Below are 24195 nucleotides of genomic sequence, written 5' to 3' on the forward strand. Positions count from 1 at the left end.
GGTATTTAAATATTTAATAAAGGTTTCAATAAAAGTTATGGACATGTCCCAACTCGTGTGACAGTATCACATGAGTGGGGACATGCCAGGGAAACCTTGCTATCATTTGTTTAACAATTTTAAATTTGGCGCTGATCTCCCTGAAGCAACACTTAGCCTCAGGGAGATGAGTGTGCTCTTATACGCGCATGCACGAAAGGGCGCACTCTCGGCTGAGACAACCCCCCCCGCCCGCAGTGCAGGCCCCACCTGGGAGGCAGCGTGTAGTGCTATGGCTGGGCAACCCTCAGTCATCATGGCCTCATCAGATGTCACAGTCAGTGGCAGAGGGGCAGAGAAGCTGCTGCCATCGTGCAGAGCATCATGAGAGGAGCCCGCAGAGATGACGAGTAGATTGTGCACCAAAGTGAGGTCGGTCTGGACCTCCTGCTCATCATTTATGGACGGGCACCTAGCAGAGATACTAGGTGCCTCATCCACCTCTCATACTAGCACTAACCTCCTGAGGTCATTAACTGTGAGTGAGGGCTGGCAGGTCCTAGCGCAACCCCAGGAACCCCTGATTCTGTTCCAGGAGCTGCCTTCCCATGAGAGTCACCAGCTCGGTGTTGAGGGTCGACACAGATCTCATGCAGACCATCGTCTTTCAATGAACAATGAGGACTCCAGGCTTAAGGTTTCCATTACAGATGAGACAACACAACAATGTTTACACACAAGGACAATTTCGCATTTGTGCATTGCGCTCTTACCTTCATCAGAGACACCTGCCCCTCCGTTACCGGTGGACTGAGCTGGGCGCTGGCACTCCATCTCTAAGGCATCTATCTCATCCCTCGTTAATATGAGCAGGTTTGGGGGCCTCTGCCTCTCTTTGACCTCTCTATGTTGTTCTGGCTTCTCTTCTGAAGGGACAGAGGAGCATTGGTTAGTCCACCCTCTACCTGCATGGCCATTGCAGCCTGGCCAACCTCACCTAAGGAACACCTTGCAGGGCACATCAGAATCGTAGCCCTCGCCCACAAAGCAATCAGGCCAAGCAGCCAGAGCTCACCACCTTGGTCGGCGCCAATGTCATTGACAATTGGCACTGAGACTCTTACACCCCTGAGCATCACGGTGGGATGGCCAGCCATTAACACAGCTCCACGCAGATCCATGCCAACTCGGTACTCACCATTGCCGAGCACAGCAGATCATTAAACCTTTTGCGGCACTGCAGCCATGCCGTGCGTACAACATCATGACTGCTGACCTGGGCTGCCACCTCAGCCCATGCTTTCTTGGTCAGGTGTGGTGGCCTCCTCTTGCCATCCCTGGGGATGAGGATGTCCCACCTGGCACTGACCTCCTCCATGAGGATTCTCAGGCATTCATCCGAGAACCAGGGGGCCAAGATTCCCCGCGCTTAGGGCTGATTGGTCTATACAGTCATATGATCCCCATAACAGTAAAAAATGGTTTAACTTATAATCATTATAACAGTTCAATACCCTTTCAAATGCTTCAGCTGAAGCTGCCCACCACACTCTCAGGCAGTGCATTCTAGATCTTCAATCACGCTGCGTGAAAAAGCTTTCTCATATCGCTTTTATTTCTTTTGCCAATTACTTTAAATATGTGTCCTCTCATTCTCAATCCTTTCATGAGTGGGAACAGTTTCTGCCTATCTACTCTGTCCAGACCCTTCATGATTTTGAATGCCTCTATTAAGACTTGCCCTCCCGCCTGGTTTGCCCAGCAGGTGCATTGCGACTCAAAAAAAAAAATTTCATCAAAACAACTCCAAAGCTACAACGTGTCCCCTGGCAGCCTTCAGGGAGCTGCCTCTGCTGCTTTTGAATCCCCCCCGTGTCGCCATTGGACCTGGTGCCGGAAAGGCTCCCTCCCCCGCCTGGCCCTTTCGACCATTGAGAAGACGCATTTCATGCTGGACAGCCCTTAATTGGCCACCCAGTATGAAATCGCGTTAGAAACACGATCTCGTCCAGGAGCGGATTATACGTCTGCTTCCTGGCCTGCCAACTTGGCACGCACGCCAAGCAGGAAATTCAGGCCATGGTGTATTTTGCAAGGGCCCAAACCAATGGTACTGTATCTGCCGAGCTGCTCAGCTGAAAGCCAATGTAAATGTGCATGATCCATTCATCTGCCCAAATAGAATTGGCTACTGATATCAAATTAAAGCAACAAATTTGATATAAACAGGGTGTAAAATATTTATTTGTTAGTTTTCATGGTCCTTTGAGTCCGCTGGCTCACTCCCACCGTGTACAGCCAAAGATCTAATTTAAATTCATTAGGACTCAACATTTCAGAGGGAAGATAAATTATTTAGTACATCATTTTATTTTCCTCTTGAATGGTCTATTGAGCAATTGCAAAATGAATCTGATCCCACACGACCCATTTGGAAGGGCAGATGAGTTACATGTAAGAGCAGAGGGACCTGGGTGTATATATGCATAAGTCATTGAAAGTGGCAGGACAAGTTGAGAGTGTGGTTAATAAAGCATATGGTATCCCAGACTTTATTAATAGAGGACAAGAGCCAGCAGGTTATGTTGAACTTGTATAAGACACTAGTTTGGCCTCAGCTGGAGCATTGTGGCTAGTTCTGGGCACCACACGTTAGGAAAGATATGAAGGCATTGGAAAGAATTCAGAAAAGATTCATAAGAATGGTCCGGGGGATAAGGAACTTCAATTATGAAGATAGATTGGAAAACTTGGAACTGTTTTCCTGAGAGAGGGGAAGGCTGAAAGGAAATTTAATAGAGGCATTCAAAATCATGAAGGGTCTGGACAGAGAAGATAGGCAGAAACTGTTCCCACTCATGAAAGAATTGAGAATGAGAGGGCACAGATTTAAAGTAATTGGCAAAAGAAACAAAAGCGATACGAGAAAATGTTTTCACGCAGCGTGATTGAAGATCTAGAATGCACTGTCTGAGAGTGTGGTGGGCAGGTTCAGCTGAAGCATTTGAAAGGGCATTAGACTGTTATAATGATTATAACTTAAACCATTTTTTACTGTTATGGGACTGCATAGACCAATCAGTGCTAAGCACGGGGCATCTTAAGGGCATACAAGTTCAGCAGGTGACAGGGAAGGCAAATGGAATGTTGACCTTTATTTCAAAGGGAATGGAGTATAAAAATAGGGAAGTCTTGCTAAAATTATACAAGGCACTAGTTAGACCACACCTAGAATACTATGAACAGTTTTGGTCCCCTTATCTAAGGAAAGATACTGGCATTGGAGGCAGTCCAGAGAAGGTTGATCCAGGGGATGGAGGGATTTTCTTATGAGAGGTTAAATAGATTGGGCCTGTACTCATTGGAGTTTAGAGGAATGAGAGATGAGCTTATTGAAACATACAAGATTCTTAGGGGGTTTGACAGTGTAGGTGCTGAGAAGTTGTTTCCCCTTGTGGGAGAGTCTAGGACCAGAGGGCATAATCTCAGAGTAAGGGGTCGCCCATTTAAGACAGAGATGAGGAGGAATTTATTTTCTCAGAGGGTAGTGAATCTGTGGAATTCTTTACCGCAGAGGGCTGTAGAGGCTGGGTGGTTAAATATATTCAAGGCTGAGATAGACAGATTTTTAATCAGTAAGGGAATCGAGAGTGATGGGGAAAAGACAGGAAAGTAGAGCTGAGGATTATCAGATCAGCCATGATCTCACTGAATGGCGGAGCAGACTAGATGGGCTGAATGGCCTACTTCTACTCCTATGTCTTATAGTCTTATGGATGGAGCCAGAAGTTACTGAGGCTGACATTTATTCCCTACGCAATCTGAAGACCAGGAAAACTGAACCAATCACTTATACACTTCAAGTAAATAGAAAGCCTCTGCTCATGGAGGTGGATGCAGGAGCATTGACCACAGTGGGAGAGAACACATCTTTAAATACCTCAGAGAAGGTACCCAGCCATTGAGTTTGGAGAAGACCACAGCTCAGTTAAAAACATATACAGGAGAAGCAATATAGGTGCCTGTATCATACAGACAACAAACGGCTCAGCTACCAATAATTGCTGTAACTGGAGAAGGACCTAGCCTTCTAGGCCGTGGTTGAAATAAATCACACTGAATTGGTCAGAAATCTTTCAGGTCAGGACAAGAAGAAATCCTGAGTTGACAGGGAATACGTGGGTGTCTTTTGGAATGAGATAGAAGAACCGAAGGACCCTCACAGGAAGCAAGGGTCTCTCAGGTCAGAGTTGGTTCCATGGGAAAATCGTGAAAAGAAGCGAAACCAATGCAGAAACCACTCTGAACCAACTGAAGAAACAGTTGGAAGAAAATAAGCAAAATGTTCAATGTTCTAAGAGGAAGCCCAAAGATACAAACAAGAAACAGAAGAACTGAAGAATCAGTTGATGGAGCCAAAAGAGGCATTAAAAGTCATGGAACTTTCCAAAATGCAAATGGGTAACTTAACCCCCGAACTCAACCAAGTTAAGATTTCACCAGAGAGAAATAAGAATGAAAGATGAGACAAAACCCTGTGGCAAACACAAAAAAAGACAGAAATCAAAGCTGAAAAGCCAGTAGGATAAGTATCCAGAACCCTTTCTTCAGCTGAGAAAGGATACTCGCAAATTGAAAAAGAGGGCTTGTCAATCACATTTGGAGTAAAGAAGTTCCATCAATATTTACACAGTCGACACTTCACCGTGGTGTCAGGTCACAAACCATTGTTAGGATTGTTTAATGAAGATAAGGCAATCCCACCGATAGGCTATGCTAGAATTCAAAGATGGCCTTTAATTTTGTCAGTATACGATTACACTTTTATGCATCATCCAAGTGTGCATGTAGCAAATGCAGACGCCCTCAGTCGTCTCCCTTTGCCCGATGGTATTACACATGGTCCAGTGCCTCGAGGTAGTACTTTCATTAAATTTTCTGGGGTAGAATTTTACGCTGATCGGATGGGTGAATGCCCTGATGTCATCCCATGCTCACGTGATATTTAAGAGGGCAATTGAGCCCATTAACAGAGCAATTGACTCCAATTTTTCATGGTCCGTCCAACTTTACGGTTGGCAGACGGGTGAATCGGCCAGGCCGGCTTTACATTTTCCATGAAACCTCATCCACGGACAGGGTGAGCTTTCTGAGATGAAATAAAATAGAAATACATTTCTGTGGACAGCATTTTCAGTAGCTAAATTTTCAGGTGATTTATTATGATGCATGCGCACTTTCTTTCAGCTTCGGAAACCTTTATTTTTGTTTTCTCAGGTCTTCGGCTCCCTGAGGCAGCTCTCTGCCTTCAGGGAGCTTTCTCTCAGTGCTGGCCTGTGCCCACGTTAATGCCAGCGACCCCCCTCCTCTTCCTGTTCCCCGCCCTGGCAGCGCTGAGCTTCTCAGCACACGCTTCACGCTGGCTGGCCAGCCAACGTGAAATCGAGGTCGAGGGCTGATTGCAGTCAGCGGTCTGTTCCCATGCCCGCCGATCGCGCCCGCCCGCCCATCTAAAAATTCAGGCCCTGGACTCCTCAGCAGTTTGCTTGAGACAGATAAAGAATTGGACAAATCGGGATCCAATTTTAGCAAGATTCCGCAAACAAGCATTACAAAGATGGTCAAATGCACAAGTTCCTGAAGAATTAAAGCCATTTTTTGTACATAGGTCCGAACTGAGTTGTCAAGATAGTATCTTAATATGGAGCGCAAGAGTAGTTATCCCTGTGCAAGGAAGAGAGCCATTATTGGAAGAACTTCATAGTGCGCAACCTGATATTTTGACAATGAAAATAGTCACACAAAGTTATACCGGTGGCCAGGTATAGACAGTGATATAGAAAAAATAGTGAAACATTGGGGAGAATTTTCACATCGGTATGTGGGGGCGGGCCCCACACGCTAACGCATAAAATGACGCGCGGTGATGTCAGGTATCACGACGTCACCACGCGTCATTCCAATCTTTCATTGTCAAAGGCCTGTTAAGGCTACTTAAAGACCAATTAACGTAGTTATGAACGCTGCCCGTCCAGCCCTAAGGTTGGCGGGCAGGCCAAGAGCCCAAGCGGCCTTCGTGTTTTTCATGAAACCTCATCCACGGGCGGGATGAGGTTTCATGAAGGCTTTATTAAACTAATAAATAAATTTTGCTCACTTCATAAACATGTCCCAGCTCATATAACTCTGTCACATGAGGGGACATGTCTGAATAATTGTTATCTCTTTTTATTTCAAGCTTTAAATATGAACTTAACCTCCCTGAGGCAGCTCCGTGCCTCAGGTAGATTTTTTGCGCCGTGCGCAAAAGAGCGCAGGCTCTCCCTCCTCCCCCCACCCGCACAGGCAGTGCTGAGCGCTACCGGCCATGCGTCACGCTGGTCGGGCCTTAATTGGCCTGCCCACATAAAATGGCGGCGCGGAGCCGGTCGTCGTCTGCGCCCACTCCCGACCAGCCCGCCCAACAGGGAGAAAATTCTCACCATTGTCTCCAGTGCCAGCAACAGCAAAAGTTGCTCGTTTCAGATCCACTGCATCCGTGGGAGTTGCCTGGTCAATTCCGGGTTAGACTGCATATAAACTATGTAGGTCCCTTTCTAGGTACAGTATTTCTTGTGATTAATGACACATTCCAAATGGATGGATGTGTTTGAAGAAAGATCACCTACTTTGTCTGCAACCATTGAAAAACGGCGCTAGAGTTTCAGTGTACATGGTTTACCTGAAGTTATTCCAAAGATTTGTGAACCTAAGTGGGATTAAACATGGCCAGAACAGCACCGCATCATCCCTTGTCCAATGGGTTAGCAGAAAGAGCAGCACAAGCCTTTAAAACAGACATGAAGAAACTATCAGAGGGAACATTAGAAACCCGAATTTCAAGATCCTTGTTCAGCTGTCGCACAACTCCTCATGACCACTGGTTTAACACCTTCAGAATTGTTGGTGAAACTCCGACTTCACACAAGATTGAGTGAACTATTCCCTAATTTAGAGGGGAAGGCGGAGAGAAAACATGGGAGTCAGAAAGTAAATCATGACGTTCACAGTAAAGGTTGAGAGTTTACTGTGGGAGAGACAGTTTTTGTATGAAATTTTGCAACTGGACCGAAATGGGCCCCTGGTACAATCGTCTCTGAAACAGGACCTTTACCTTAGGTAGAAGTGGAAAATGGGATTGTTAGGAAATGTGTGGATCATCTCAGAAATCGAGAAACCCTCCAACAAACAGTAAATCCACCTGAAATCGAAGTCAAAACTTCGACACCTAAGGTGCCAGATCGACCAAGAATAGACGTACCAGATGTCTCTGTTGAAGTAAATAATTCTGAACTGCCATTGTCTAGTGATGTCCCTGATGATGCAGTTCCTGTGCAGGTCAATCCAATGGAAGAACCCCAGTTGTAGGTGCTCTACCCGAATCCGAAATCCTCCTCAAGGACTAAATTTATAATGGCATGAATTTTATATAATTGTATGTGATATGGGTTAAGATGTTTTGTAAATAAAAGGGTAAAACAAAAGTAAAGGGGGAGGAATGTAATGATTCTAAGTTAAACCATTTGTTATTGTTATGGGGCTCATGTGACTATATAGACTAATCAGCCCTAAGCGTGGGGAATCTTAGGGGCGGAGCTTTTTAGCCTTGGCCTTGGAACAAGCATGTAGCCTCCTCTGAAGTCTGTTAATAAAGTTCACTGCTTCTTTCAAGAAACCTGTCCTAAACCCTCCAAGTTTATTACCACTGGTATCTGGAAAGGAAGAACGTGCAGGGTTACGGGCAGAGGGCAGGGGAATGACACTAGCTGAATTGCTCGTTCAGAAAGCTGGTGTAGACACGATGGGCCGAATAGCTTCCTTCTGCACTGTAACTACTCTGCAATTCTGTGACATCACACTTGTAAATGCCAACAGTATGAAGCTGCATTTTCCAGTTAGCTTTTGTTGAACGCCCTGAGTTATACTGTCGTAACATTGTGATCCATGATGGACCCTTGAGGGAGGTTACAAACGTCAGTTTTGATCTTATGCTAAGACCATGTAAGTGACAGAACTTTGAATATGATGGGGCCACATCCAATGTGTAGATTTGTTTTGATGACCTCTTGGCTGTTGTGTGGCCGTTTCGACATCATCCCACTTAATCGCTTCTCTCAAGGTTTCAATATAAAGACCGGTGTTAGCTTATTACTACCTAAAGAAATAGAGATTTCATTAAAATACGATATGACAACATGGAACAAGGATATTGTTAACAATTTCTTGCTACAGTTCAGAGGGAATCCATTTAAACCTGGAAGCACTGAGTTGCAATTGAGCTTTCAATTCATCACTTGAATTATTTTATTATTTGAATTTAAATGCTGGCAAGGCAATATTCCCATATTTGGTTGCCCTGAGGACATTAGGCCAGAGTTTTACGCTCCCCTTGGGAGTGGGCTGGCAGGCAGGGGGAGGCATAAAATCAGGCGGGATGATGTGTGGTGCCTATCGTCTACCCGCTTCCGCTAGAATTTTACCAGCAGTGGGTCAGGCTGTTAGGTGGCCCACCTGGCTTTGGGCCAATTGAGGTCCTTAAATGGCCAATTAGTGACCACTTATTACCCACTGCCATTGGTATTTTACCAGCAATGCGGGGTACCCACGCCATGTGGTGGAGCTGCCAGGTATACCCTGGTTGCAAGCTCAGGGTATACTCCTGTTTGATTACCTTGTGTCCAACAGAGAGCTCCCCCAACGCCACTTGAACCCAATTTGACTCCTGATTGCAGTGCCCCCTCCCCCACCCTCGACAGGGCCTGCCAGGGATTGGAAAGCTGCTGGCCATTTGATTGGCTGGTAACTTTTGGAGGTAGGATGTCTAACAACATGGGGATGCAAGCCACGACCCCAGGGAGTTAACTGCCTGATGACTGTAAAATCTGATCATGGCTTTCCAGGCCAGCGAAGGCGGGCTCACTCCCAACTTTTCAGCCGGTAGATGCTGTTGTTGCCGTTCACCTCCGTGTAAAATCCTGGCCATAGTGTGGTACTAGAATCACATATAGGCCATTCAGGTAGGATGGCAGGTCCTGTTTCTTAAAAACAATTGGATTTTTATGACAATACAAGAGCTTTTGTGGCCATTTTGGTGCTGGTCCACCAGCACCAAAAATTGAATTCATTTACATTGCCCCATTGGGATTTGAACTTCTGGTATCTTAGTTTCTAGTCTAGTACCTTACCCACTAGCCTAGCATATATAACACAGAGATTGACCTTACCCAACATCCCAAGATCTGTGCATAATGAGACCAACTCCACCATTACTGACAGAGGAGCAAAAGTGGACATCCATCTAATTGAACTGACTCTACCATTACTGAGTGTATGAGGAGTGTTTCCCACCTGTACGTAAAAGGTTGAATGTTGTATTACTTTAGTTCTACTTAGCTATACCTGAGTTTCTATCTGTTTATATGTAGCTGTACAGGATACGCAAAAAAATTCCTTGAAACAGGACTTCTGACTATGAGGAGCATAACCACATCTAAACACGGGCGCATGGATGATGGGAATTATATACTGTGGAACTAGTTTTGGTGCTTTTGTCTAATAGCCGATGAAAACCAATAGGACTTGGCTTGACCCACAATAAGGTTATTTTTACCATTCCTGCTGTGTGACAATCACAGCTGGTTGTACATATTTAGCAGAAATTCAGTAAAACCCTGATCAATCCACTGACATGTTAAGTTCTGTATCTGTTGGAATTCCATATATTGGGAGTGAGTGGAAAGTGCTTGTAGCTGGAACTGACTGTCTGCATGAAGCAAAGGAGCTTGCTTCAACTCTACCTAAAAGGCTCAGGATTTGACTCTGTCCTAAATTTCTTTCAGGAAAAGGCCAAAAGTACCATTCAATGGTTTTGCAGGCCATGAAAATACAAATGGTCGAGCAACTTTTGAAAACCCCATGTATGATCGAAATGTCCAACCATCTGACATCGTGGCCAATGAGATTGAGGTGACTGTGAGCACTGTATGCACGGCAGTATAGCACTTTCTCTTTACAAAACATTGGTAAGTAGAAGTGAATATGGTGCACAGCCAAGTTGTTTTAACATCACTACCTCGTCTTTGTATCTTTACTAACAAGTGTGCAAGTGTTCTCCGCTTTCCATTGAGGACCATTGTGTATTTTCCTTTCACAACTGTTTCATTGACACAGATCACACTGTTCCAGCTTACTGGGCTACAGGGTATAAAAATGCGGGAGCTTTGCTCTCACATGATTCATGGTTCCAGTTTTACTATTGCAGATGTTGCAAGTGGATTCCAGGTAGATCATCAAGTAATCAACTGAAAAATGGCATTGCCATAGACTTGGGAACAGTTGTCAGAAGTGACCTAGGCAGAGGAAAATAAATTTAAAAATATTGTTTTCAAAAGTTAATTATTGAAAACTAAATGTCACCTTTGAAACTAGGATTCAAATCCAAACATGGATTGAAACCCTCACCTTCTGTTTGCCCTTGGGGTATTAAACAAAAGAAGCTTGCAATGTCTCAACCCAATTCCTAAGGTGCAAATGTATAAAGTTGCTCACAATTCAGTACTAATTACATTAAATGAATGCCCTCATTCAAACAGACCATAATAATGGTTGCTACATGGTGTGCAGGAGGTGTCAGCTGTGGCTCAGTTCATAGCACCCTCGCCTTTGAATCAGAGGGTTGTGGGCTCATGTCCCACTCCCGGAAACCAAGAACTGTGAATGTACTCAAAAGAGTTACATGCGATCTGTTGATAACTCGAAAGAGTTACATGGTGTGCAGCATTCACTGTGGTAGAATGGGATAATAGGGCCGTTCCTTCTGAGCTCCAGAGTGTCGTATTGGGAGGGGCACCCCAAAGATGTGCTGGGGAACCCCTCCCCCAGAGGTTCCCAGGCAAGGTTAGCACAGCAATTGCCCGGGAAGTGCAAACTTCCTATGGGCAATTTTCCTACACTGGTAACCACCCGAAAATGTGATTTAGATCTCAAACTTCAGATCGTTCCGACTTTGTTTACATCAATAGTTACCCAGAAAAAGTTAGAAGAATTAAAACCACTCCTAAATTCTGGGTAACTATTGCACAGACTCACACCGATTTCCCCCCCCCACCCCCCAACCGTTCCCCCACTCCAATGGGACACCCCCACAGCCCTGAACCCCCGGGGACTCCCCGACTACTTCCCCACATCCCCCCCAACCACCACGGGACTCCCTCAACCCAAGACAACTGCCCCGAGCAATCTACCCGCAAAGGACAGCCCCCCCCAACTCTCAGGGGACTACAACTCCTGAAGAGAACTCTCCATTCCACGGATTCCCCCCATCCCCACGGGAACTCTCCATTCCATGGATTCCCCCCATCCCCACGGGAAGTCTCCATTCCATGGGATTCCCCCAACCCAGCATGGATTTGTTACCTGCAACTCTATAGCCCTTCAATGCTAGGCCCCAGGAACACACTACACTACCAGATCTTGCCCGGCCTGGGTCGGAAGTTTGGGTGAGATAGAGTTACCTGGATTTTAAGTTAAGAACTTTTGAATGGAGTGGCAATTTGACTCAATTGTGGCAATTGGTGGGAGTGGCTCCCATCAGAAGTTACGGCCCATTATCTTCTGAGGCTGCAGCTGAGGCAAATCACCTAATTGAATGCATGGACATTTTTCTGCATCTAACTTGTGCTGACCCTGGCCTGTGAGTAATTGATACTCTCAATACAAAACATAGAAAAGCAGCCAGTTGCACCTCCCAACACTGACATGTCTAACCTTAACAAGCAAAAATTGTACCTTTAGAAAAACCTTTGCAATAAATCGATAGCAGTACTGAAATCCGTGGACTCATCCTTGAGTTGAGTGGACTATCCTCAATGAAAACTTAGTTTACCTCGTGCTTTTTAATTGTTAAATTGCTTGGCAGTCCAGTAAAATGCTAGAGTTTAAACAGTACCTTCAGAATGTAATCACCATTTTGCACACTCTGATTACTTTCTATTGGCAGTGATATACACGGTGTCTTTTGTAATTATTTTTTTTAGTCACTTGATAGGCAAAGTGGCTTATTTTCTTATCACTGGAGCTATTCAAGTTAAAAGCACATTGTGCTTTCCCAGTGGAGCTTCCCTCTGCCTCTAAGATTTTCATCTTCGTATGGAGTTTAACAAATCCAAGAAGCTAAACTTTAAAAAAAAAGGAATGCAGCATTTGGCTATTCAGTGGCACCTTTCCTCCCATATACTTGTGCATTGTAGTTGTTGTCTGAATGACATTGCTGTTACTTAGAAATGCTACATTACATAGGAACAGTTCCCTTGGTCTGTTCTGCCATTTAACTAAATAATGGCTGATCTGTACCTTAACTCTGTCAACCTGTCTTGCTACCCTAGCGCTCAATATCCTTGCCTAATAAAATCTGCCAGTCTCAGTTTTGAGCTTTTCAATTGACCTCACATCAACAGCTTTTTGACAAAGTTCCAGATTTCCAAAATGCTCGTGTGTGGAATAAGTCATCCCTGGGCAGCCAATTTTAGTTTTAAGGTTATGTCACCTTATTCTGGATTCCCCCAGCTGAGAATATAGTTTCTATCTATTGTGCCAACCCAATGGCACTTCTAAAATTAATTTTATATTGCAATCTGATAAAAAAAATCTGTTGGTTGATACCATCAATTTAAGAACCTGCACTTTCTCATTGCTTATCTTAATTCTAATAATGGCATGATTCACTTTTGATCAGAGTGTAATGTTTTATTTTACTAGGTATATGCTGGCTATACAGCACAGTAATTACCCATTGGCAATTAAGATTGGAACTGCCAATGGTCAGACCCAGAGAGTCCATTAAAAATAACTGATTCATGAAGAGAAATCTGTGGATTCGATGTTTTGCTATTTTGCTCGAGTAGATACAGAATAAATTCCCACTGTGCCCCAGTGTGGTGGTTTTTAAATGTAGGGGACATTCCTGCTTATGTTTCAACCAGGGAAACCTTACCCTTGATATCTCACTCAGTCCCTGCTGCAAATACCCTCCATGCAAATTTGTGCCCACCTCTCAATACTGGCACATGGTACTCATGCTGAGATGATGCATGAGTTGCGTTCTGCAAGCGTAGAATTTCCAAACAAGGCATGCCATGTGAAAGTTAGGATTTCCCCATTTTCAGGCAGAAGTGCTGCTCATTAATTCAGTGCCTTCACATTATCAATGAAGTCTTAATAGGTATTGGAGCTCTCAAAAGGACAAAGGGATCTTTTTCTGTCAACATCATTCTTTTGAAATTGTACCGTTTGTTTTTAAAGCACCGCATACACAGTGAATGCTTGAATTGGCACACGTTCTTCTGTATCCAGCTCTGTGAAGGGAAACCTGCGGAACTTGAGTCCTGCAAAACTCAAAATTAAAAATAATGGGGCGGTGGACAGACAGGGGAAAGTGGAGTTGAGGCCACAGTCAGATCAGCCATGTTCCTATCAAGTGGACTCAGGGGCCAATTTCCTCCTAATTCTTGTGTTTTGTGATAAAACCGCTGAGCGTAGGAATCATATAAAGGTGTAAAAATGGCTAAAATAATTAGGCGAATTAGATCATCCTGCCATGATTTGCAAGCAGGAGAGGTTTATGAAAACCTTTTTACAATGCCTTGCTTTTTAGCTGATGTTAATACTGTCTCATTTTAAACTTTATTGAAGATTATAAAAGTTATGGATTGGTTTAATCTTGGCGTAGGGAGCTCAGATCCCCTGACCTCGCTTTGTTCTAACGGCAGGTATGGCTCCCTAAATAAATGGCAGCCTTATTGCTAACTTCCAACATCCAGAATTCAGTGACATCTATTAAGAGTTGTTGACTGTTTGAATGTTCTTAAATGCCTTTGTTTTCTCTCTAAACAGAATGCTGAAGTCCAGAATCACCTCATCAGATTCTACTTGACTGCTTTTCTTCAAAGATGTAGTGACTGTGGAGAAGCTACTAGGGGTGCTGCCCTTTAAAATACTTCTGTTATGAAGAGCCAGGGGTGGGTGGGGGAGGCCAAATAGTGTGTCCAGAAATCACTACAGTTCCTTACTGTGGTAACCAAGAGAGTACATCAGTGATGATGAACTGAACACACCACTGAGATCTAGCCCTCAACATTCAGTGACGTCCAAGTAAACATTTCCAGTCTGGATGACATTTTGGCAGAGGACAAGTAAAACAATAAGGCCCATCCTTTAGCAAGGATCAGAAGTTTTGACCAGGTTCTCACAAGGATCTATTTGAATAGCAATGCATAATCATTCACAACGACCAACAAGAGAAAATACGTGTGTTGTAAGCCTTTAAGTAAAATGTTGGAATCTGGATCTCCAAGGAGGAAATGTACCTTGGGTTCTCCCTTGTTGCTGTTTCTGGTCCTCATCAGGACTTGAGAGCTGTTTCCATGAACCTTTTATATTCAGTGACTTCACTTTGTTGAGCATTTTTCTTCGTGCTATACGTAATATCCAACATAAGCAGATAATCACACATTAATCCAGGAAGAGAATGGAAACATCAGTGAGTATCTAAATGTAGGTATCCTTTTAATCATCAGTTGTAACATTTGAAATTCTGTAGGATTCATTATAATTCCCTGATAACAGCTAGAGGTGTGCATGTTTTTAAAGCCATTTGCAGAAAGGCAAGATCATTATAACCTTAATTCGGCATTTTGGCACATTTAACATAACTATTTACTGTTATGCATTACATATTATGACCCTTCTTTAACAATTTACCAATGTTTGTAATGTTGCCAATAAGGTCCAAACTCAATCAAACCCAAAAGCAGAAGGTTTAAATTTGAACCCCATTCCAGCTGATGTCCTCTCAGCCTTGGTTACAAACCCAGCTCTTCTGGTGCAATCACAAACATTCCCTTTTCGTCTTACTTTACCTGCACTGGCAAGCACTGTAAAACAATAGCCTTATTATTGACTCCTAATCATCCAGAATTCAAAGACAGCAGATGTCTCTCGTGCAGAGCTGTTAAACTCACCAAGCTGAATATAGTAGCTTATGTAAGATAAATCTGCCATGGAAAGATATGGGGATTCTCCTTACAGTGAGAATGCAGTATTTTGAGGGCCCATTCAGGTGGGAACATATTGGAGTTGCTGTCACTGTGAGAAGACACTGAAGGTCACTTCGCAGTGAAAAAAATGCCAGGGATCAAGTTGAAGCAGAGAGACATTATCAACAACAACATCTTGCATCTAGCTAGCACCTTTAACATAGTAAAGGTTTCTAAAGTTCGAAGTTTTTACCATCTCTAGGTGCTTCAAGGGAGCATTATCAAGCAAAGTCTGACACTGAGCCACATAAGGAGAGATTGGGACAGGTGATCAAAGCTTGGTCAGTGAGGTAGGTTTCAAGGATCATCTTACAGGAAGAGGTGGAGAGACAGAGATGTTTGAGGAGGGAATTTCAGAGTTTGGAGCCTGGTCAGCTGACAGCCTTGTCACCAATGCTGCAGCAATTAACATTGGGGATGCCCTCTAAGCCGGAATTGGAGAATTGCCAAGACCTTAAAGGGTTGTAGGGCTAGAAGAAGTTTCAGGCCAGGGCTCTTTTGGAGTTTGTAGGTATCTAACATCCTATTGGTTTAGCACAATATTGGTGAACTTGTTTTCATTAGTGGATGCAAAGAACTTTGGGTGGTATTTAATGGAGTTGACAGGGGCCTCACTCGGTGACTGAGAGCTAGTGAGAACCCCATATTGCCTCTTTTTGGGAAAGCTTGCTGAATTAAGTGACACTCAGGCACCGAGCTAGAAGGCAGTGGGCCTTCCCCAGGATCAACAACCCGGGGCCGGAAGTACTGCCCGCCAAGAGCTGCCGGCCAATCAGAGGTTAGCAGCTCTAATGAATGGGAGTGTCACTGGAGAGGTGATGGCAGCTGGCAGTATGACATCCACCTGAGACCTAGGATTGTTGCTGGATCCCAGGCCACAGGTGAGTGATGGCGGGAGGGAGTTTGTGGGGAGGAGGGTGTTCAGCACAAAGGGGAGGGGGTTGGCTTTCAGCAGGCCCCCTCATTCATGATGCCGGGCACCTCAATCAGGCACTGAATGCCTTTGAACAAGGGAGACCCCCACCATCCCCAGGATCCCACTAGAAACCCCGCATGGGCTTACTTGCCATGCTTCCCCGCTCGTGGCTGGATTAATACCAGTGATAGTGGGATGAGACACTTAACTGGTCACTAATTGTCCATTTAAGGGCCTTAATTGGCGATGTGGTGGGAAGACCTTTCACGAACCTTCTGGGTACAGACATAATCAGGGTGGAAGCGAAAAGTCAGTGGGGTCCCCAACCCGCCACCCTCACGCTTGATCAAATGCCAGGCCCTGCCACCAAACTCGCCATGGGGGCACACTTTTTAAGAGTTGAAATTTTAAACTGTTATATCCCTTTGGATTGCAATTAAACAGAGAATCTTAAGTGAAATTAAAAAAACAATATACATCAAGTAAAAAAAAAAAATGCATTTATTGAACAAGAGAGAGTCTGTGTTTAAGGCACATTAACTAAAAGTTATCCTGTCTGTCATGGACATCGGACATAAAGAAAGTTGAAGGTATCCAGGATTTTAGAACGAAGGTCCTTTTGTAATTCTGTGATTGTACTGCCACAACTGCCTTCCAATTTTTCGGTGTTCCTGTCAATACAGGAGTTTCCTTCATTACTCAGATGTCTGGCGCATCCGCAGATGTGAGCTGGTGGCTGGAGCATCACCACATGGTATCAAAGTACTTTGTGCTTGGATAAAGTGTGACTCAAGGCACAAAAGTAAATGAAAGATCAAAACAGTTGGGAGGGAACAAAACAGGCGATAGGAAATAAAACTGACAGAAACAGATTAGGGTAGAATCTCCACTTGGGGAGCAGTCGACAATTTGGCCATAAGTTGCACTGAAAATTGCGTTAGTTTTCTGAAGTGAAGCTATAGTTCAAGTTTACAGTCAAATTCTTCTGCATTTTCACCTGTAATATCTTCTAAGAACCAGTACAAATCAGCCACTGCTTTAGAATGTATTTGTTTCTTTCCAGCCTTGCATTAAAAATATTCCTTGATATATTTCAGAGTGGTAACAAGAGTGGTGCAGTTTTATTAATACAGTTGGAAAGGGGTTTATCACAAAATAAACAATTTTAATTAATGCCAAGTACACCACCTGTAAATAACCCAACTTTAAATAAGTGAAAATGACTTTAAAAACAAAACAATACAGAAACATTTATTAGTTTCATTAGTGTACACCGGTCAGTTTCTTAGTAAGTTAAATATTTCTAGTATTTTAAAGCTTTTATGAGGTGTTAAAGGGCTCCCTTGTGCCTTAAAAAGAAGCTTAATTTTAAGAGCCTCCTTGAAGGGCCATAAAGAAATAAAATTAGCAGAAATTTGCACTGGTGAATAGTGTGTTACGGACAGGAGGGAGTTGATTTAAACAGCCCTGATTTCTCCTCTTACCACCCGCCCATAACAGAAAGGTGTTTTGATTTTTATTTCCCCCTTTATAAGCGGTCGCATATTTCCCAATACCTCAGTTTTGGTGTGATCCAATTTCTATTCATAACCCCACAGCAAACTCGTGATAGGATGAACTCAGAGGGTTAGTTTATTTGCACACTGTAAAAGAAGCACAGAGAAAGAAAGATTTACAGGTCAAAGATTAGAGAAAAGAATTATTGTTTCACGTGAGTCCAGACTCTCGAATTAAAATCCAGTAGTGTGCTCCTTCACAGATGTTGGCAGACGGAATTGATGCTGGGTAATTCACTTTTCCAGTAGAGATGACTTCCACGATGACATAGGCACGTAGAGATGATTTAGTCTTGTCGGCGACAGTACACAAGTTCCAGTAAAAACAGGGTAAATAGGGCCATGCATTCAAACCTGGGCAGATCCCTTTGTCTGTGCTGCTGTTTGGTAGAAGGAGAGATGGCAGACTGCACTTTGCAGTACAGTACAGCAAAACAGTCTAACTGGTTCTTCCAGCTCGAGGTTCAAGTCACATGATTCCCATCTCTCCACACGACCTTTGACAAAGGACGTGGACTCCTCATCTGGGTGCCCAAGAATGTTAAATGTTCCAGCCATTAAGAATTGAGAAAGGTTGCAGGGCTCTTTGTCCTAGCAGTCTAGTGGACCCTGGAGAATATACAAAAGTGACTAGAAAATGTATTTATTTTCCCAACTTGCCTTCATAAATATGCAACAATGTGCAGACCCAAATAGGTACTGAAATTAAAGAAAGGACTTTCATTTATATAGCACTATTCATGACATCCCATTTATGGCAATATGGCGCCTTTTGAAGTGTAGTCACTTTTACATTAAAAACGCAGCAATCTTTGTACACAGAATGATCACTAAACAGCAATGAGGCGATGATCAGACAATCTGCTTCAGGTATTCCTGAGGAATATACATTGGCCAGGATACTCAGGAGCACTTGCCAGTCCTTCTTCGTAATAATGCCTGGGGAGCTTTCACCTCCGCCTGAGAGGTCAGCTGGGACAGGGGTTTAGCATCCCACATCACATTTGACTATCCCTCAGTACTCCACTGGAATGCCAGACTGGGTCTCTGGAAAGGGACTTGAACTTACATCGTCCTGAGTCAGAGGCAAAAGAGCTACCACTAAACCAAGGCTGACACCTCAACTTTGTGCTATATAGGAAAATTTGCTCTTGGTATGGAAGCACTTCTCACCCTGTTATTGACTGTAACCTGTGTGAAAAAGATATCATTAAATTTGACTATACTTACGAAAATTGGAAAAATAAGCTCCCCTTTATAATACATGGTGCTGGGGAAACAGAGCCCTGATTTTTTACGATAGCCCCCGCCAACCAAAGAGTTGGTGGGAAATACATCCCTGCTGGCTTTGGCTGCCCTGCTGCCATTTTGCGCTCAAGTGAGCGGTGATTGGCAGTAGGTGGGTTCCGCCCCTCACTCGGGAGGAAGTCCTGCCTTGGAGAACTGCCAGCCAATCTGATTGGCCGGCAGCTCTCCAGTCCCTGCGGCGACAGCGCTGCAGTGGAACAGAAGAGGAACTGCACCAGCCAGTTTGAGACTAAGGCTGGGATTTTCTGGCCCTGCCGCAGGCCAGGCGGCCTCACGGCCAGAAGTCCATTGACTTGCAGCGGGACTGGAAGATTGCGGTGGCAGGCGGGCACGGAAAATCCCACCATAAGTCCCAGGCACCAGAGACCTAGCTAAGTGTCAGGGGTCCCAGGGTGGGGAGGGTAGGAAAGGCCTAGGGGATTGCAAGGGGGAACGACCAGGGTCTCAGAAGTTAGGCCAGGGTGGGAGGTGGGAGGGAGGCCCGGTGGTCACCAGGTAGTAAGGGGAAGGCGCCCCCAGTCAGATGGGGGATTCTGACGGAGGCATCCTTCCCCCACAACCCCACCTGAGATCCAACTTCCTTTACTTTCGGCTTTCCCCCACAGAGCTTCAATCCGCCCACCAGCCTAAAAATTGAGGCTGGACAGGAACGGCCCTTAAGTGGCCATTAATTAGGCCTCAGCTGGGGCAAGTGCGGGCTTCCCACCCGAGGCCCTGCCCGTCCCAGTGCAAAATCACTGCAAGTTGGGCAGGCAGGAACCCAGAGGGAATCCCATCCCTTCAATTTCGCGCTCTCATTACCGGCACCCCCCCTCCCACCTCCCCCCCACCCCCAACCTAAAAACATGTCGGGGGGGAGCATAAAATTCTGGCCCAAGAAAAGGCACTTATGGAGTGTTACAGCTTTAAACTGTTCAAAGCCTTTATTGCACTGATATGTAGGGCAGAAGTTTAACCGTGATGTGCCATTCCCGACGGTGGACCTGGAAACGGGCGTCACTTCCGCTCTCTTGCTTTTTTGCCGATTCCCACGTGATTCCGGCTGAAATTTAAACTGCCAGCAGTGTGCACAGGAGACATGTGTGATCACAGTGGGAGAAGTGTTTCACTGACAATGCAGCATGTGCAGGCGGGCTATAACTGAGCCTCCTGGACACACTCAACTTTCCTGCCCAACTCCACTGACACTGACATAAGACTTTTTGAGAGCACGAAGGTGGCATGGGTGCTTTTCAAATTTAAATTTCACTTGCTAATGTTTCACATTACATTGGCTTTGCTTTATTTGTGTGTGTGCATCATCATTATTTATTGAGACTAGCTTAGTCAGAGAGCTAAACGTACTGGCATGCCTCATGGTTGACACGCATTGGTGTTTACAGGGGAGTGAGGGACATTTATTTATTGTGGCAGAGACAATGGGCTGGATTTTACACTGAGGGGGGAGTCCCCGCACCCCAGCGCAAATTCCATAGGCAAGCCCGCGTCCGCTTAGCCAGCTCACCCCGCTTTAATTTTTCATAATTACAATTGGGCGGGACTTCCGTCTGTCTCCAGACGGATGTCCTGCCTCATAGAGCAGCTAGCCAATTAGAGGCCGGTGGCTCTGCATACCAGCAGCGCCAAGCTGGAGTGGTAGCCACTGCTGGGCCTGCACGTGGGCAGGAGGTGGCATTCAGTGAGGATCCCGGACATTCAGGTAAGTTCGAGATCTCGCTGGGGCCAAGCTGATGGGCTGGAGGGTGGGAGAGTGCACATCAAGGGGGAAAAACTGTGGGATGGGGTCTCCAGTTGGCACAGGGGGCCTGGGAAGGAGGCTGCTCCCCCACCCTTTCGCTGACCAGCAGCCTGCAAGGTCAAACTGCCGGGCTACACCTTTGGCGCAGGCTTCCCCCACTGTCCATTATTTCGAAGCGGCAGCAGGATGAGGCCAGTAATTGGACATTAATTGTCCACTTAAGCTCCTCAATCGGGTCTAGGGCGGGCAACCCACCCGACACCTCCCCAGCTGCCTGCAAAATAGTGGATTGGGTGGGGGCGGGTGGCTCAGTGGCAGATATACCCTAATTTATGGGTCTACCCGCCTGTTTTCCCACTTATGGGCAGTCAGTAAAATTCAGCCCGATGCATTTTTGTGTTTATTCTTTATTTAGTGTTCACGTTAGCGTCCAGTGTTGTACTCCCCAGTCAGTGGGACATGGCTGAACTTGCAGGCTTAGCTGGCCCTCCCTTCTATGTATTGTGAAGGAAGTTGAGATCACTCTCAGTGGGTATAATTGAAATGTGGTAGGTGAACTCCTACAAAGCCCTGCAAAGACTCTGCCAACCAACATCCTGAGATGGACCCACATTTAGACAGCACAGAGACCGCCCTTCAGACCCCTCATTTTCTTATCTTGATTGACTGTCCCCACCGCTCCCCACCTCACCTACACTGGGACCCCCCCACTTTACTCCTCCATACTTCCGACCCTGCCTTTTGTCCTCCCTTGGATCCCTCTTCCACGCCTCCATGACCTCGATCCCACTCCACACAACCACCATCCCGAACACCACCACCCCCCCCATCCCTCCCTACAATTGTACTCGTCCCGAGCCTCCATGCAAGCTGCCATTCCCCTGCTTCCCTCCCTGGTGCCATAGGGTTCAGAAAGGAAAACCGCTGACCTCAGACACAATTACACAAAGCTGACTGCACGCCAACAAACGTGAACCGGGTGCCACGAGATTTTTGTGCGCCGCTTACTTGACCTTGATGGTAGGATGTAATTACAAAGGGTTTTAACATAATGAGTCATGGCATGCAAATATGTTCCGATTAGGAACCTATCACAGGGGCCATGATGCCTGACCTGCCACAAACACTCAATCTCTAAATTTTAACCCACTGTCAGGAAAGTGAAATTTCGGCTCCTGCCTAATTAAGCCACCTCGCCAACCATGTTTCACACTTACTGACCCCATAAAATTCCCCCCATGTTGCATAACGCGCTATACCCAGTTGTTGGATCATAAATGTTAGTCCACCATCAAAGGTCTCTCTTCATTACAAATATAGCAGATTATGGACTCTGTGTCAAGTGTTGATATGGCTGAAAGGACAAGGTTTCATTCAGCAAAATTATGCCTGATGTTATCATCCCTGATTCCAATATCAGAGTTTCCAAATAACAGGGGACTTTTAAAAATTAGGTTCTACATATTGCCTTGTTCAATTCATAGATATTGATCTGCTTTGATTGCATCCTGATTGCATCATTGTAGAACCACCTCACAATTAACTATCTAAGCTTCATATTGAATAAAAGTAGATTAGAAAGTAGGAAAGCAAGGCAGGAACCAAACCATTAACAATCCTGATAACTTGTTGCTGACTTAATCTGTGTACAGCAAGATAAATGTGCAGCAATTGTCATTCATATAGCTAGAGGGATGGGTAAGTTTTTTGAGAACTAACTTATTCAGTGGTTTATTGCTCCATTTCTTTCTGTGTTTCTCATTTACGTCACATAAAGTAGCAATATGTTGTCTCAAAATCATCATTTTAACTTGTTCAGCTTTTATTTAGAAAAAAAAGGACTGAGATGTTACTCAGTGGGACTTACCATTGTTGGAGACTGTGATACAGGGCTTCTAAACCGAGAGACAGGCTGACTGATATGCACATTATGGAGTGATAGTGGGCAAGATTTTGAGGATTTGATGAAACAGGCAAGTTCTGAAGGTGTATGGTATGGAAAATCTTTAATGTGAAGAAAAGCTGTGATGATAATTTTTCAAGGGAAAGTGATTTCACAAAACATGTTCAGCTAGAATCTTGAGCTGTAAAAAGCAAAATTTGAATGGACTTTTACATTTCAAAATACGTTTTGTAAGTTCCAACCTGAGTGGCATAGAAATTGGAATGCATTATGTCTGAATGTAAAACACGCACAATGGGGTCAGTTTATGGACCAACATTCTGCACCTGAAAGACATCTGGCCCAATCGATCGGGCTGTATTTCAGGCATCTAGACCAGCCACCTAAAACAGGTATTAGGCCCCTTGCATGCTAATGAGAGTCCTAATGTATGTGTTGGGTTATCTCCTGGAAATTGAGCTGCCATCCATTCAATGTGGATGCAGGCTAGATTGCAGCAGAAATACTCCTTTGGGTCCTACAGAACTACTGATGGCTATGATTGGGTCTCCTACCAGCACTTAACTGAGGCTGCTGCCAACAAGATAGGCAGCCTGAAGTTCAATGCATTCAGAGTGTGAGATAATTGTGAAGGTGCTGGCAGCCCACCCAGATTATTCAGATGAACCCCCAGGCCCATCTTTAGGCCAACGTATCAAGTCTCTCGGTTCGAGTTAAGAATCCCATCCCCAATTTAGCACTCATAAACTGCACACAGCTAGTTTTCCCCCCAATATATTACAGTATAAAATCTGCACTTGAGACAAATGCAACTTCGTGTCCATTCATTTCACAATGGCAGCAACATTGTGGCAGTTAATATATTCTCTTATTCTGAGACACTTCATCTTTTATTTTAATTCACCAAGGACCAATAATTTGCCCTTTGACCTGTGAAGTATAATTTGAATCTACTATAATTCAATTCTCATTTGTTGTGATGAATGTGTCCAAAACCATTTCCAAGGGAACCCTTATCATTTAGTACTTTTTGTGAAAAATCCTTAAATCCTTCAAAAATCTGTTTTATTTTCTTTTGAACAAAAAAACTCATTTCAAGCACTGATTATAGCAGCATTGATCCTGAAAGATTTTGTATTAATAATATGACATTTATTTCCCATAGTCTTTGTAGATTTTTTGGTTCATTTATAATGTTTGCCTTGTTGCAAGAATACTGTGGATTCTTAATTCCATCAGAAGAACAAACAAAATAAGATTTCATTAATGTACCATTGGTTCAACAGGGAGCTGTAAAAACAGGTGGAAGATGCCAAGAAAATTAGATTGTAGAATGAAGCTCTTCTGTTATTTAATATACATTTGTACATCCATACAATTATTTCAGGAGACATATACAGCAGCAGGGATTTCTGCTGCTGGACTTGCCAATCACAGTTGTTCCCCATTCACTTTAATGGGAAGGAAACTGTGAGCTCATGTAGAATAGATGACAGAAAACCTTTGTCAACTTCTTCTAGCTTAATTGAACTTGGAAACTTTACTGCATTACAATGGCTCAACTGAACACTTATAACCCTAAAATATAACCCTAAACTCTGTACTATTCCTTCTTATTACGTTCTAGAGCTCAGCCAAAGAGTCCTGGTGAAAGGCACCTATCT

General features: G+C 44.4%; 1 protein-coding gene across 1 annotated transcript in view; it reads left to right on the plus strand.

Moving 5' to 3' along the window:
• csmd2 (CUB and Sushi multiple domains 2) overlaps positions 1–17195 on the plus strand; it is a 1856113-nt gene extending 1838918 nt beyond the window's left edge. Inside the window, exons 72-73 of the mRNA XM_078566065.1 lie at positions 9858–10040; positions 13909–17195. Of these exons, the coding sequence (XP_078422191.1) occupies positions 9858–10017 (160 nt within the window). The 3' untranslated portion in view covers positions 10018–10040; positions 13909–17195. The remainder of the gene's footprint in view (positions 1–9857; positions 10041–13908) is intronic.
• Positions 17196–24195: the final 7000 nt, after the last annotated feature.

This window comes from Cetorhinus maximus, chromosome 21 (genome assembly GCF_964194155.1).
Source record: "Cetorhinus maximus chromosome 21, sCetMax3.hap1.1, whole genome shotgun sequence".
Lineage (NCBI taxonomy): Eukaryota > Metazoa > Chordata > Chondrichthyes > Lamniformes > Cetorhinidae > Cetorhinus > Cetorhinus maximus.